General features: G+C 58.8%; 1 protein-coding gene and 1 long non-coding RNA gene across 2 annotated transcripts; both read right to left on the bottom strand.

Annotated features, from left to right (window-relative positions):
• Positions 1-517: 517 nt before the first annotated feature.
• On the bottom strand, positions 518-2668 carry LOC123652030. The gene is made up of 2 exons (XR_006741054.1): positions 2468-2668; positions 518-674 (listed from the first exon to the last, which is right to left on the bottom strand). It is a non-coding gene; the product is annotated as an uncharacterized LOC123652030 (long non-coding RNA).
• Positions 2669-4278: 1610 nt separating this feature from the next.
• LOC118714925 (kallikrein-15) lies at positions 4279-13524 on the bottom strand. The gene is made up of 6 exons (XM_036430401.2): positions 13436-13524; positions 11997-12067; positions 6591-6747; positions 5932-6215; positions 5316-5452; positions 4279-4596 (listed from the first exon to the last, which is right to left on the bottom strand). The coding sequence occupies exons 2-6, from the start codon at positions 12034-12036 to the stop codon at positions 4444-4446; spliced, it is 771 nt and encodes a 256-aa protein (XP_036286294.1). The 5' UTR covers positions 12037-12067; positions 13436-13524; the 3' UTR covers positions 4279-4443.
• Between the last annotated feature and the right edge of the window lie 522 nt (positions 13525-14046).

Here is a 14046-nt window from a genome sequence, read left to right as displayed (position 1 = left end):
TCCCTCCCTCTCCTCGTTTCTCCCCCCCCCCCCCCCAGTGGCCCTCAGGGCCCTCACACAGCCCCAGGGGAGACCAGGCCTTTTCTGAGGGCCTCCTGGGGGGTGGGGCTGGGCAGTGTGAGAACCCCCACTCACCCAAAATGTTGGGGACCACCCTCCCTTTTCTCTGGGGGTCCCCTTCGTCCCATGCTGGGGTGTGTGTGCACAGTAGGGACAGGGAGAGGGAGTGAGGCAGAAACCCAGAGAGAGAGAGACAGACAGACAGACAGCAGGGAGCTGGAGGGTGGCAGAGATGGGCAGACAGGGAGACACAGAGACATGGAGACAGAAGAGCGAGAGAGCGAGAGAGAGAGACAGAGGCAGGGTCACAGCCACAGAGCCACCTACCCTGGGACAGACAGGACAGAGGGAGACAGAGACAGGTCTAGGGGAGGGACGGGGGCAGACTGAGGCTCAGTCCTGCGGTGGCACAGACCCTCCCCCGCCCCGCCCCCCCGGGGCCCTCACCCCTACTCACTCGCTGATGCAGTGGGCAGCCGTGAGCACCCACTGGGGGTCCACCAGGACGCCCCCGCACTCGAAGCGGTTGTAGTGGTACAGGGCCGCCTGCCAGGGCTGGGCATGCTTGCACTCCCAGCCTCCCACGATGCGGGACTGGGCGAGGGGCACGGCGCCTGCGGGGGTGGGGTGGGGTGGGGGGTGCAGGGTCAGGGCGGAGCGGGGTGGCCGCGGGGCGGGGAGGGGAGAGGAAGCGCCGAGGACATGGGCAGGAGGTGCTGGGAACGGCCCAGGATCCTGCAGGCTCCGGGGCTGCGGGCGGGTGGACAGCTGGGCCTGGGCGGGGAGAGGTTCTGCAGAGAGCAGAGCTGACCCCATCTGGTGCGGGCTGGGCTTTTCGGGGCGATGGGGGTGGGGGGGGTGGGTCTCGGGCTGTAGGACCAGAAGCTGGGGGTTTGGAGGGGGGAAACCCAGGCGGAAGGCCCCAGGAGGGTGGCTCAGAGCTGGGCGGAAGGGTCTGAGGGTGGAGCGGCTTCCAGGCTGGTGAAATGATTAGGGATGCATTTTTTTTTTGGGGGGGTGTAGGAGGTTGGGCTTTTGGGGCTTCTGGAGAGGGCATGATTTTGGGGGATCAGGTCTGAGTGGCCAAGAAGAAGCACCTGGGGAAGGTGGGGGTGAGTGGGGTTCCTGGTTGAGAGAATTCGGGGTTCTGGGCCCAAGAGTGGCACACGGGGTCTGGCTGGGAGGGGGCTCCTGTATAGGGTTTGTGGTCTGGTGACCGGGGCATAGCGTTCTAAGAGTGTGTGTGTGTGTGTGTGTGTGTGAGCCCCTTGGACAGGATCAGGGTCAGGACTGGGCTCAAAAGGAGGGAGATGGTCATTCTGGGAAGGGGCGAGTCTGTGGAGCTGGTCACAGTCTGGGGGCCCTGCAGGGGGAGGGATGCCAGGACAGGAATGGAGACAGAGCATAGGGGGCCAAGCAGCTATGGGAATGCAGGGAGGACCCACGGGATGTGGGGTTCTTGGGGGAGGGAGGGGATGGGACAACTGGGCTGGGAAAGCATATGGGATCCTGGGGAGGGGGGTTGTCCCGGAAAGACAGAGCTGGGCAGAGGGTGCAGGGGTTGCAAGGGGGCGGGAAGGCTCAGCTGGAGGGAGGACGGAGCGGCCACAGGGAAGAAACCGGGGTTGGGGGTGCTGGGTGCGGGTCTCGGGGTGCAGCGTGAGTGAACAAAGGGCCAGTCAGAAGACCCCTGTCGGAGGTGTCTGATAGCATCTGGGGGGTCCTGGGAGGATTGGGGGGCACCCAGTGACCTGCTTGAGAGCTGGCAGCTGGAGGGGTAGGATATGGGGACCCGGGAGCCAGACCATGGGGCCACCGAGCTCTGGAGGGGCGAGAGGGGGTGATCAGGGTGCCTGGGTCTGCTGGGATTGGGTGGGGTGGTCCTTGGAAGAGTTGGTGTCCCCCACAGAGCAAGACAGGGATGGCCCAGGATGCCTCCACGGTAGAGGGGCTGGGGGCGGGATCAGAGTGGGGAAGAGCAGAAAGTCCTGGGAGTTGCCCTAACCGGTGTGGCTCAGTGGATAGAGCGTCAGCCTGCGGACTCAAGGGTCCCAGGTTCGATTCCGGTCAAGGGCATGTACCTTGGCTGCGGGCACATCCCCAGTAGGGGATGTGCAGGAGGCAGCTGATCCATGTTTCTCTCTCATTGATGTTTCTAACTCTCTCCCTCTCCCTTCCTCTCTGTAAAAAAAAACAAATCAATAAAATATATATATTAAAAAAAAAGTCCTGGGGGTTCCTGGGAGGCGAGGGGCGAGGACTGGAAAAGGTGAGGAGGAGGAGGAGGAGAGGCTGGGAGAGAGAGGAAGGAGCCTGGGGGTCTGGTCGGGCTGGAGGGGTGCAGGCTGGGGAGCTGGGTGGGAGGGAAAGGACTCCCAGCCCTCCCACCCCTTCCCGGCGGGCTTACCAGTGCCGGCCAGGCACAGAGCAAGGCCCAGGACCAGGAACCACATGGTGGCAGCGGTGTCTGGGGGCAGGCAGGCAGGTGCTGAGCCAGGAGGGCCTCCCCCTGGGAGCCTTTAAAAGCCCCTAGGGCCCCGCCCCTGCCCTGCTGGCACTCCGGTGCCGGCCACCTCCCCCCTCCCTGCCCGCAGAGGGCCGGGAGAATGAGCAGCTGCTGCTCACAGGGCCTGCCTCCATCGCGATTGCGATTGCATGCTGGGAGGGAGCCTTGGCTGGGGGTTGGGGGTGGGGGGTGGGGTGGGGAGGGCGGGGTTGGCTCCCGGGGCCTTGCTCTTGGGGACGGAGCCAGTGAGGATGTCATAGGCAGCAGGACAGACCCGGGCAGAACAAGGACGATGCGCCAGGGACAGAAGGTCACAGGGCCGAAAGCCCGGGCGCCCACCTGACGCCCCACTTCCCGGGTGTAAACTTTCCTCCCTGATAGCATTGCTGGCTGGTGCTGCAGTTTCGACCCCTCACCTGGCCTCCCCCGGGGATAACCACGTCTAGGCCTCCCTCGGTTGTGTCTCAGCTCCAGGCCCAGCATAGCGGCCACACCAGAGAAGGGAGGCCATGGCTGCCCTGAGTCAGGACCAGCTGCCATAACTAATGACTCTTGCCCCCGGGGCCAGCCAATCAGTGGAGACCGGGACCCTGAAAGGACACACCTGGGAGACGGACAGACGCCTGTTCTGCTGAAACCCTCCCCCGAGGCCTCCCCCTGAGACCGCCCACCTGCAGGAGGGAGAGAACAGCCCTTAGGACGGAGGGAGGGCCTCCCTCTGAGGCCCACACCTGCGCCTTCCCCTCCCCCCCATAAGCAGGTGTCTGTGGCTTAGTGGTTAGGAGACCTAACCTCTAAGGGACCGATCCCAGGAAGCTTGCACCCAGGGGAGCAGTGGGCAGCAGCAGCTCGTCCCAGGGCCCCTTTTTCTCTTTAAAAAAAAAAAATTTATTTTTTACAGAGAGGAAGGGAAAAGGATACAGAGCTTGAAACATCGATGAGCGAAACATCGATCAGCTGCCTCTTGCACACCCCCTACTGGGGATGTGCCTGCAACCAAGGTACATGCCTTTGACTGGAATTGAACCTGGGATCCTTCAGTCCGCAGGCAAATGCTCCATCCACTGAGCCACACCGGTGAGGGCTTCTCGTACTTCTTAGTGAGCCAGAGCAGCCCAGCCTGGGCTTCTACTATGCTAAGCCCTTGGTTGTTTTGAGAAGGGTGTTTGCTGTGGCCAATCCATTCATTTTTTTTTAAAATATATATTTTATTTTTTACAGAAAAAAAGAGAGGGGGAGATAGAGAGTTAGAAACATCGATGAGAGAGAATCATCGGTCAGCTGCCTCCTGCACCCCCGCGACTGGGAATGTGGCCGCAAACGTACTTATTCTTGACCATCTAGTGTGTGTGGGGTCCCGGCCGTGGGTCAGAGACAGAGAGTATAATATAATACTTCCCCAGGGCCAGGTCCTGGGGGAATCGGCTCCTGTGAATTTCCCTCTTGAACCCTCTGGCTGAAGCCATAGGAGGAGGGAGACGAAGGCTGAGCCTTTTTTTTTTTCCCTCAAGGCCACACAGCGGATCTCACGTGTGGATGGCACAGAGCCCTGCCTCAGGCCACTTCTCCTCACCCAGGGGTCCATGCGCATTGGGTCTGGGGGCCCCGTCCCGTCTGTGGTCCCCTCATCCCCTTCATCCCCAGAAGAAAGTCACAGAAACTTCCCCAGAGAAACTGGCATCGAACATCAGAGCAGATGAGCCATGGGGCCGTGGACAAATGGGGTTTTGGGGGTGGGGGTGGGGGTGGCTGATTCTGTCCCAGGTCAGGATGGAGCGGCCATGGCGTGTCTGCTCAGTCAGAGACACGGGGGGTGGGGGGTGGGGGGAGGGGGGTGAGGGTGAGGGGAGGGGGTAGGGATGGGAGGCCCCAGTCAGTCAGTTCCTCCGCATGGTGTCCCGGATCCAGTCCATGTATCGGCACACTTTGGTGTAGACCCCAGGCTTGGTGGTGGTGTCGCAGGGGACGTCACCCCAGGACACGATGCCCTGCAGGATGCCCCTGCAGACCAGGGGTCCCCCCGAGTCCCCCTGTGGGGAGAAAGGGAAGCTGGGGGGGGGCGCGAAGCTTCGGCTCTGGGGAGTGTTCCCAGCCCCGTCCTAACCACCCTTCACCATCCCCCACATCGAGATCCACCCCCCCCCCCCCTAACCATCTTCCCTCGATACCACCCAGGTGAACCCAAACCAGCCCCACCCCAAGGCGACCCTACTCAGCCAACCCGCGTCCAGCCCTCACCCGAATCCACCCCAACCCCTAGTCCCGTGGTCGGCAAACTGCGGCTCGCAGGCCACACGCGGCTCTTTGGCCCCTCGAGTGCGGCTCTTCCACAAAACACCACGGCCTGGGCGAGTGTCTATGTTGAAGAAGTGGCGTTAGGAGAAGTTTTACGTTTAAACCATCTGGCTCTCCTAAGAAATGTCCACCGTCGCCCTGTTGCTATTTGGCTGTGTGGACTCCTGAGTTTGCCGACCGCTGCCCTAGCTCTTCCCCATTCCAAACAGGAGAGCAGGCCCACGCCCAGTGTCCTGCCCTTTGCCTCCTACCTCCCATGCCCATGCCTATGCCCCCCAAACCCACCACCCGTGTCTCCCACTCCCATCTCACCCCCATTCTAACTGCCCTTCCTTCTCCACCCCAGACCTACCCCTGGCCTCTTCTCTGACCCCCCCCCCCCCCTCTGCAAACAAGCAAAATGTGACCCTGGCCCCAATCCCAAATGGTGGCCCGGGCTGGGGCCCACGCTGACCTCGCAGGAGTCGGTGCCTCCGCCTTCCACGCCCGCACACACCATGGTGTCCATGAGGTGCCCAGGGTAGTCCTTGCTGCAAGATGCGTCCGAGATGATGCTGATGTTGGCGCAGTGCAGGGTATTCGGGAGGTTCACTGCGGAGAGAAGACAGGGGGCCTTGGGCTGAATCCACACATTTTTTCTTTCCTTTCTTTAAAAAAAAAAAAAAAATATATATATATATATATATATATATATATATATATATATATATATATATATATTGATTTTTACAGAGAGGAAGGGAGAGGAGAGGGTTAGAGAGTTAGAAACGTCGACGAGAGAGAAACATCGATCAACTGCCTCCTGCACACGCCCCACTGGGGATGTGCGCGCAACCCAGGTACATGCCCTTGACCGGAATCGAACCCGGGACCTTTCAGTCCGCAGGCTGAGGCTCTATCCACTGAACCACACTGGATTTCGGCAAATCCACACATTTTTCCAGGCCCTGGTGGTCCTCTGCGCCCAAGAGCCTGCCCTGCCCTGGAGGACAGGGTCCCGGAGGTCTGGGTCCTCGGAGGAGGCCTGACCCCCCCCCCCCCCCCCCCCTCGGCTCCATCCCCACACGCACCTTGGGACTCCGGGCTCCCCGTGGCCTCGGACTCGTAGCCGGACACCAGGCCCCAGCCGGACACCACGCAGGGGTCGCCGGGCCGCGGGCAGCGCGCGGGCAGGGTCGCGGGCCGCACGCGGGGGGACACGCGCGCCGGCCGCGCCAGGCGCAGCAGCATGAGGTCGTTCACGTGCGTGCGCGCCACGTAGCCCGGGTGCGGGATGATGCGGACCACGGTGCGCAGCTGCTCCGTGCCGTCGCGCTTGCGCAGGTTGTGCTCGCCCAGGTGCACTCGCATGTGGCTGTGCGGGCGAGTGGTTAGGGTGCGGGGTGCGGGGAGGAGTAGACAGAAACATAAAAGAGCGGGCAACCTGGGGCCCCGGACCCCTTTGCAATCTAGATATCCTATTGCCCTCCCCCCTAACGCCCCCTAAAGCCCTCAAGCCCCCTTTGGGACCCAGATACCCTATTGCCCTCCCCCTAAAGCTCCAAAGCCAATCGTTCCAGCCCCTTCCCGCCCCCCTTCTCCTAAGGGCACCCCTATTTCCTTCCCACAAAGCATGCACTGGCCTCAGGCTCCAGCTCGCTCTTCTGCAGAGTCAGGATTCTGAGACCCCCTGCCTAGACCCTTCCCCTCACCATGGCCCCGGGGACCCCGAGCCGTGCCTCCTTCCTACCGGGTTTGGCAGTGAGCTGCGGACAGCACCCAGTACGGGGAGACGAGGGAGGCCCCGCAGTTAAAGCGTGCGCGGTCGAAGAGGGCCACCTGCCAGGGCTGGGAGTGGGGCGCGCACTCCTGCCCCTTCAGCACCTTGCCGCTGCTGTTGTCCTGAGCTGCGGGGAGAGGAGGGGGTGCGTGTGTGTCAGAGGCCTTATCTTTTCTTTTTAAAAATTATAGCCCTCACGGGTTTGGCTCAGTGGGTAGAGCACAGGCCTGCGGACAAAAGGGTCCCAGGTTCGTATCAGTCAAGGGCATGCACCTTGGTGGCAGGCACTTCCCCAGTGGGGGGTGTGCAAGAGGTGGCTGATCGATGATTCTCTTTCATCAGTGTTTTTAACTCTCTATCTCTCTCCCTTCCTCTCTGTAAAAATCAATAAAATATATTTAAAAAAATATTTTCCCTAACCAGTTTGGCTCAGTGGATAGAGCGTCGGCCTGCAAACTTGAGTCCCAGGTTCGATTCCGGTCAAGGGCATGTACCTTGGTTGCGGGCACATCCCCAGTGGGGGGTGTGCAGGAGGCAGCTGATCGATGATTCTCTCTTATCGATGTTTCTAACTTTCTATCCCTCTCCCTTCCTCTTTGAAACCAATAAAAAATATTTTAAAAATATATTTTATTGATTTTTTCCAGAGAGGAAGGGAGAGGGAGAGATAAAGACATCAAAGATGAGAGAGAATCAGGGATTGGCTGCCTCCTGCATGCCCCACGCTGAGGATGAAGCCTGCAACCCAGGCCTGTGCCCCCGCCGGAAATAGAACCGTGGCCTTCTGGTTCCTAGGTGGATGCTCAGCCACAGAGCCACGCCAACTGGGTAGTGTCAGAGTTATTTTTCTTGCACCCTGCCCTCACTGTGTGTTTTTCACCTGTGGCCCCCCCCCCCCCCCCATGTTATTGATTTGTAAGCATGGCCTTCTGTCTAGTGCAGTGGTCGGCAAACTGTGGCTCTCGAGCCGCATGCGGCTCTGTGGCCCTTGAGTGTGGCTCTTCCACAAAATACCACGTGCCCTAATTAAGTTAATAACAAAGTACCTCCCTATATATTGTGGTTTACGTTTAAAAAAACGTGGCTCTCTCAAGACCTTGCAGTCGTTGTCCTGTTGATGTTTGGCTTTGTGGATTCACGACTTTGCCGGCCACTGGGCTACCGTTTACAACTTCTGCTGATCTCCTCCAGAACTGTGCCCCCTGTCCCTGGTCCCCACCCAAAGGCCCCTGGGAGAGAGAGACGTCGGTGGGAGAGGAACATCGATCGGCTGCCGCCTGCACACCCCCTACCGGGGATGTGCCCGCAACCAAGGTACATGCCCTTGACCGGAATCGAACCCGGGACCCTTGAGTCCGCAGGTCAGTGCTCTAGGGACGGGGCCAGAGGACGAGACTCCCTCTGTCCCTGGGTGTGGAGAAGGGGCCGTGGATACCGTGAGCGGGCAGGTGGCCATTTGGAACCAGCCATCATTTGTTCAAGGTCGTTGAGCTGTCACAGACGTCAAGCGGATGCAGCCACTCAATACGTGTGACGCGCAGTCTTGGCTGCGGAGCCCGGGCATCTCAGCCAAATGCATTGTGTCATCCATAGAAGGACACGGCAAGACCTCACAAGGTCACGGGCGAGGGAGCGGGCGCCCGGGGCCTTCCGCACGTGAGAGCTGACGCGGACAGCACCGGAAGCTGAAACTCACGTGCACTGACATGAGGTGCAGCCTCGAGAGTCACAGCACAGACCCAGGGGGCTTGGCTCAGTGGAGGGAGCGTCGGCTGTCAGACTTAAAGGCCCGTGGGTTTGTTTCTGGCCAAGGGCATGCGCGCCTCGGTTTGCAGACTCGATCCCCAGCCCCATAGGGGCACGTGCGGGAGGCAACCAATAGATGTGTCTCTCTCACATCGGTGTTTCTCTCTCTGTCTCTTCCCCCACCCCTTCCACTCTCTCTCTAAAAAAAATCATTGGAGCCCTAGCCGGCTTGGCTCAGTGGATAGAGCCGACGGCCTGCGGACTCAAGAGTCTCAGGTTCGATTCCGGTCAAGGGCATGTACATTGGTTGCGGGCACATCCCCAGTAGGGGGTGTGCAGGAGGCAGCTGGTCGATGTTCCTCTCTCATTGGTGTTTCTAACTCTCTATCCCTCTCCCTTCCTCTCTGTAAAAATGCAATAAAAGATATTTTAAAAAAGTCACTGGAGCCTGGCCAGCATGACTCAGTGGTCGAGCGTTGACCTATGAACCAGGAGGTGTTAGTTTGACTCGAGGTCAGGGCACAGGCCTGGGTTGCCGGCTTGATTCCCCTGTGTGGGGTGTGCAGGAGGCAGCCAGCCCATCCATGATTCTCTCTCATCATGGATGTTTCTATCTCTCTCTTCTTCTCCCTTCCTTTCAAAAATAAATAAAAATATAGTAAAAAAAAAAAATCAATGGAAAAATGTCCTTGGGTGGATTAAGAACCACCACAAAATAATAATAAATAAATCTTAAAAAAAAAATTCTCAGCACAGGGGTTCCTATGTGTGTAGGAATGCAGACCGTTAAGATGTGGGCGTGTGTGCCAGCATGTGCGCGCGCGCGCACACACACACACACACACACACACACACACACACACACTAGTCTATAGCAGTGGTCGGCAAACTGAGGCTTGCGAGCCACAGGTGGCTCTTTGTCCCCTTGAGTGTGGCTCTTCCACAAAACACCACGTGCGGGCGCGCACGTACAGTGCGATTGAAACACTTCGTGGCCCATGCGCAGAAGTCGGTTTTTGGCCTGGGCGAATCTATTCTGGAGTGGCTCTAACGCCGAGCCACACTCCAGGGGCCAAAGAGCCGCCTGTGGCTCTGGAGCCCCGGTTTGCCGCCCTGCCCCTGGTCTATAGGGTCATGGTTAAATCCGGAGTGATAGAGTTACACCCCCAGCCTCCCGCCCCGCATCCAAACATATTATCTGTGAGGCTCTGAGCGAATGATTGGACTCTTCTGTGCCTCTGTTTCCTCAGCTGTAAGATGGGATTGTTTAAGGGTTCGATAGGGGTGTGTGTATGTGTGTGTGTGTGTGTGTGTGATGCCTGACGTACTGTGACTGCTTTTTAAAAAATATATATATTTTATTGATTTTTTTAGAGAGAGGAAGGGAGAGAGATAGAGAGCTAGAAACATCAATGAGAGAGAAACACCAACCAGCTGCCTCTTGCACACCCCCCACCGGGGATGTGTCCGCAACCAATGTACATGCCCTTGACCGGAATCGAACCTGGGACCTTTCAGTCCGCAGACTGACGCTCTATCCACTGAGCCAAACCGATTTGGCTACTGTGACTGCTTAATAAATGTTAGTTATTTTAAACAAGGGGTTCATCGCTGAAACCTGTTTGGCTCAGTGGATAGGGTGTCGGCCTGTGGACCGAAAGGTCCCGGGTTCAATTCCGGTCAAGGGCATGTACCTTGGTTGCAGGCACATCCCCGGTACGGAGTGTGCAGGAGGCAGCTAATCGATGTTTCTCTCTCATCGATGTTTCTAACTCTCTATCCCTCTCTGTAAAAAAATCAATAAAATATATTTAATGAAATAAATAAACCAGGGGTTCAGAGATGCATTCCTGCAGACAGAACGTGTGGACGCCAGATAAGTCAGGTGTATGACCAGGCCCAGGTCAAGATAACCCAGGTCAACACGGTGACTCCTCCCCAAGCCACTCTGTGGAGGCCCAGAGGGCCAACACCAGGACCCCTGGACGGGGTCCTGTCTGGAGGCAGGTCTGGCCACTCAACGTCAAGGACATCGATGTAGCTGGAGACACGGGCCACCAGAATGGGATCTATGTGTCCACGTCTAGGTCAGCCTCCAGGTCGGCTGCTTGGTGTCCAACTTGAACCTGAACCAAGGAAAAGTTCTGGAGGTACAAGGGGGAGCTGTCGCCGAAACCGGGTTGGCTCAGTGGATAGAGCATTGGCCTGCGGACTGAAAGGTCCCGAGTTCGATTCCGGTCAAGGGCATGTACCTTGGTTGCGGGCACATCCCCCGTAGGGGGTGTGCAAGAGGCAGCTGATGGATGATTCTCTCTCATCGATGTTTCTAACTCTCTATCCCTCTCTCTTCCTCTCTGTAAAAAAATCAATAAAATATGCTTTAAAAAAACAAACAAAAAAAGAGTGGCCCAGGGGAGGGTCTGGGAGAGACACTCATCCCAGGTGTGGGGACCAGGCTCACCCACGTGAGCAGGGTCTTGCACTCCCCCTCCCTCCAACAGCTCCATGCACAGGGATGATTCAGGGTCCCGGGACCCTGACCCCTCCTACCCTGGGCACCATGCTTATGCACCTTCAAGGTCACAGCCAGACACACGACGCCACCCGCCCTGGGGCATGCGTGCACAGCCAAGATCAGATGCCCATGCTCTGCCCTCTAAGGGTTGGGCGCTGGGCCAGGAGCCCTGGCAAGGCGGGGAGAACTGGGATGAGGTGGACATGGGACGGGACCGGGGAAGGGTGGTCCGCCCTCCGGAGAAGGGCAGAGGGCGGAACAGCTGGGCACCGAGGCCGCCCCAGGCCGGTCCCAGCCGGAGGAGGCGGGGAGCAGAGAGCACGGACAGGGCCCGAGGGGATGCTGGCAGTGGGGGGGGGGGAGGGGGTGAGGGGAGGCTGGAGGGGCCACCCTGGGGCGAGAGGGTCATGTGTGTGTGCCAGTTCATGGAAGTCCATCCTGGCCTCCCTCGGGGCGGAGGCATCGGGTTACAGCGAAGCCCTTCACGAGTGGTAGACGGTGCGTCAGGCGGTCAGGCGGTCAGGCGCTCTCCTGCCGCCCGCAGGGGGTCACCTTGACCTCCAGGCTGCCCCTCTCTGAGTCCCAGCCCCGTCATCTGCCCAAGGAGGCCCGGGGCCCACCCCAGGGGGATGCTGCCTGGGTCAGAGGGCCCTCCCTCGCATTCCGACAGGCCCTCCTAGTGCCTTCACCTCTGTTGTTCTCCCTGGGGAAACCTGTCACTAAGGGATTTCCCCCCCTCTCCCCAGAACTGAATCCCCCGGGTCTCTGCCACCCCAGGGCGGTGTGTCTGTGGTCATGGGCAGCGAGAGGCCCCAGGAGGCATGGGGACTCCTCAGTGGTCCCTCCCCGCCTTCCTCTCACCCCTCCCACCTCCCCCCAGCGCCTGACAGCTGTCAGATGGAGTGAGGACTCAAAGATATCATCGGCAGGTGGCTGAGGTGGGGCAGGGGAGAGGGGGGGAACCGACGGACCATCTGACTGGTCCGCTGGTTTCTGGGTAAAGGAGGGCCTGGCAGGTTGCAGGGCCCGGAGACGCGCTCGGGATGGGGGCGTTCGGGGAGCACCCCACTCCCACCGACCCCAGCACCTTCCCCGGGTGGGGCCCACCTCCTCACCTGCGGACATCAGCAGGAAGGAAAAGACGAGAAGCCACATCGTGGAGGAGGGGCCCGGGCTCGGCTGATGTCTGGGGAGGAGGAGAGAGGGAACCGGGGTGAGGCTGGCTCCTCCTGTCCCCCATCGGGGACCCCTCAGGACACAGACGAATCCCCCTGCTGCTTAACAAACGTCTTCTCGCCCTGGCCGGTTTGGCTCAGTGGATAGAGCATTGGCCTGCGGTCTGAAAGGTCCCAGGTTCGATTCCGGTCAGGGGTATGTATGTACCTTGGTTGCAAGCACATCCCCAGTGGGGGGTGTGCAGGAGGCAGCTGACAGATGTTTCTCTCATCGATGTTTCTAACTTCCTATCCCTCTCCCTTCATCTCTGTAAAAAAATCAATAAAATATATTAAAAAAGAATAAAGAGCCCTAGCTGGTTTGGCTCAATGGATAGAGCGTTGGCCTGGGGACGTAAGGGTCCCAGGTTCGATTCTGGCCAAGGGCACATGCCTGGGTTTCGGGCTTGATCCCCAGTGGAGGCCATGCAAGAGGCAGCCAATCATTGATGTTTCTATCTCTCCCTCTCCCTTCCTCTCTAAAATCAATAAAATATATTTAAAAAAAAAGAAAAAAGAAAAAAAAGAAACGTCTTCTCACCATCCTCACTCCCCACCCCCATCCCCAGCCTGCTCTTCCCCGGGTATCCCATCTGCCATGGCTCTGCCATCCCTCCAGGCACTGGGATCGACGCCCAGGTGCCCGCACAGCCGGGCAGAGGCGACCGGCCCCCTGGATCTCTCTCTCCCCATCTCCAAGGTCCCGGCTCAGGACACATCCTCTCCCTGGACCCTGTGCCAGGGTCCTCCCCACCCTCCCCGAGTCCGTGTCTCCACTCAGGTTCCCGGCCTAGACCACCCCACAGGGTCTCTCTGCACCTGGGCTTGGCCACGCCCCATTCCTCCTGGCAAGAATCTTCTTTAAAAAAAATACATATATTTTATTGATTTTTTACAGAGAGGAAGAGAGAGGGACAGAGAGTTAGAAACATCGGTGAGAGAGAATCATTGACCAGCCACCTCCTGCACACCTCCTACTGGGGATGCGCCCGCAACCAAGGTACATGCCCTTGACTGGGATCGAACCTGGGACCTTTCAGTCCACAGACTGATTCTCTATCAAATGAGCCAAACCGGTTTCGGCTACAAGTGCTTTCAGGAACATCCTCCAGATTCACTCCAGCCCCCTCCCTGCACCCCCATTCCCCATCCCCCTCCCCCCATTCTCCCACCCCCAGCTCCTTCTTACATTGGTTCAAGGTCAACGCAGACCACCAGTGAAGGACACATGGGCCTATACAGGTGACCTTGACACTAGACTCCCACAGGGTGGTCCCTGTGTGTCTCTTAGACTGTCTCCCCTCGTAGCCTCCCCTTCCATTCCTGTCCGGAGATCTTACCCCCTTCCGATGCTCTGGCAGCATCTGGGGCGGCTTGGACGCCAGGAGAAGGGGAGCAGGCACCTGAATGCCGGAGTTTATAAGCGTGCAGCCCCGCCTGGGCCTGGGGGGAGTGGATGGGTGGGGTGGGGTGGGAGGCGGCCGAGAGTCTCGCCTTTACAGGCTGGACGCCTGGGTGGCTGAGGGGAGTGGGGGGACGAGGCCTAATAAACGTTTATTGGGCTGAAACTTTGGTCTGCGTCTCCGAGGAGGGATGTCCCCGCCACGGGGGAGAGGCAGGATGGCTGGAGTTGAAAACTGGGGGGCGGGGTGGGGGTCAAAATGCAGAGCGGTGGATTCTGGAGCCTGCAACCTGGAGCTGGGGTCTGGAGTGTAGACACTGGATTCTGGAGTCACACTTCCTTCGCCTGGAGTAGGGTTCCGGATCTTGAATTCTGGACTTGGATCTAGATTCGTCTTCACGCTGGATCTCCAGTTCTTAATTCTGGGGACCCCCCCTCCCGCACCCCCCAGTTCTGGATTCTGGATCTCTGATTTCTGCCGTTGGATTCTGAATCTAGTATCTCCCATTCTGGACCTCTGGTTTTGGATCCAGATACCCGGTTCTAGAC

This window comes from Pipistrellus kuhlii, unplaced genomic scaffold, assembly GCF_014108245.1.
Source record: "Pipistrellus kuhlii isolate mPipKuh1 unplaced genomic scaffold, mPipKuh1.p scaffold_m20_p_108, whole genome shotgun sequence".
In the NCBI taxonomy this organism is placed as follows: Eukaryota; Metazoa; Chordata; class Mammalia; order Chiroptera; family Vespertilionidae; genus Pipistrellus; species Pipistrellus kuhlii.
Note: the sequence above shows the minus strand (reverse complement) of the source record. Positions and strands in the feature narration are given on the sequence as shown.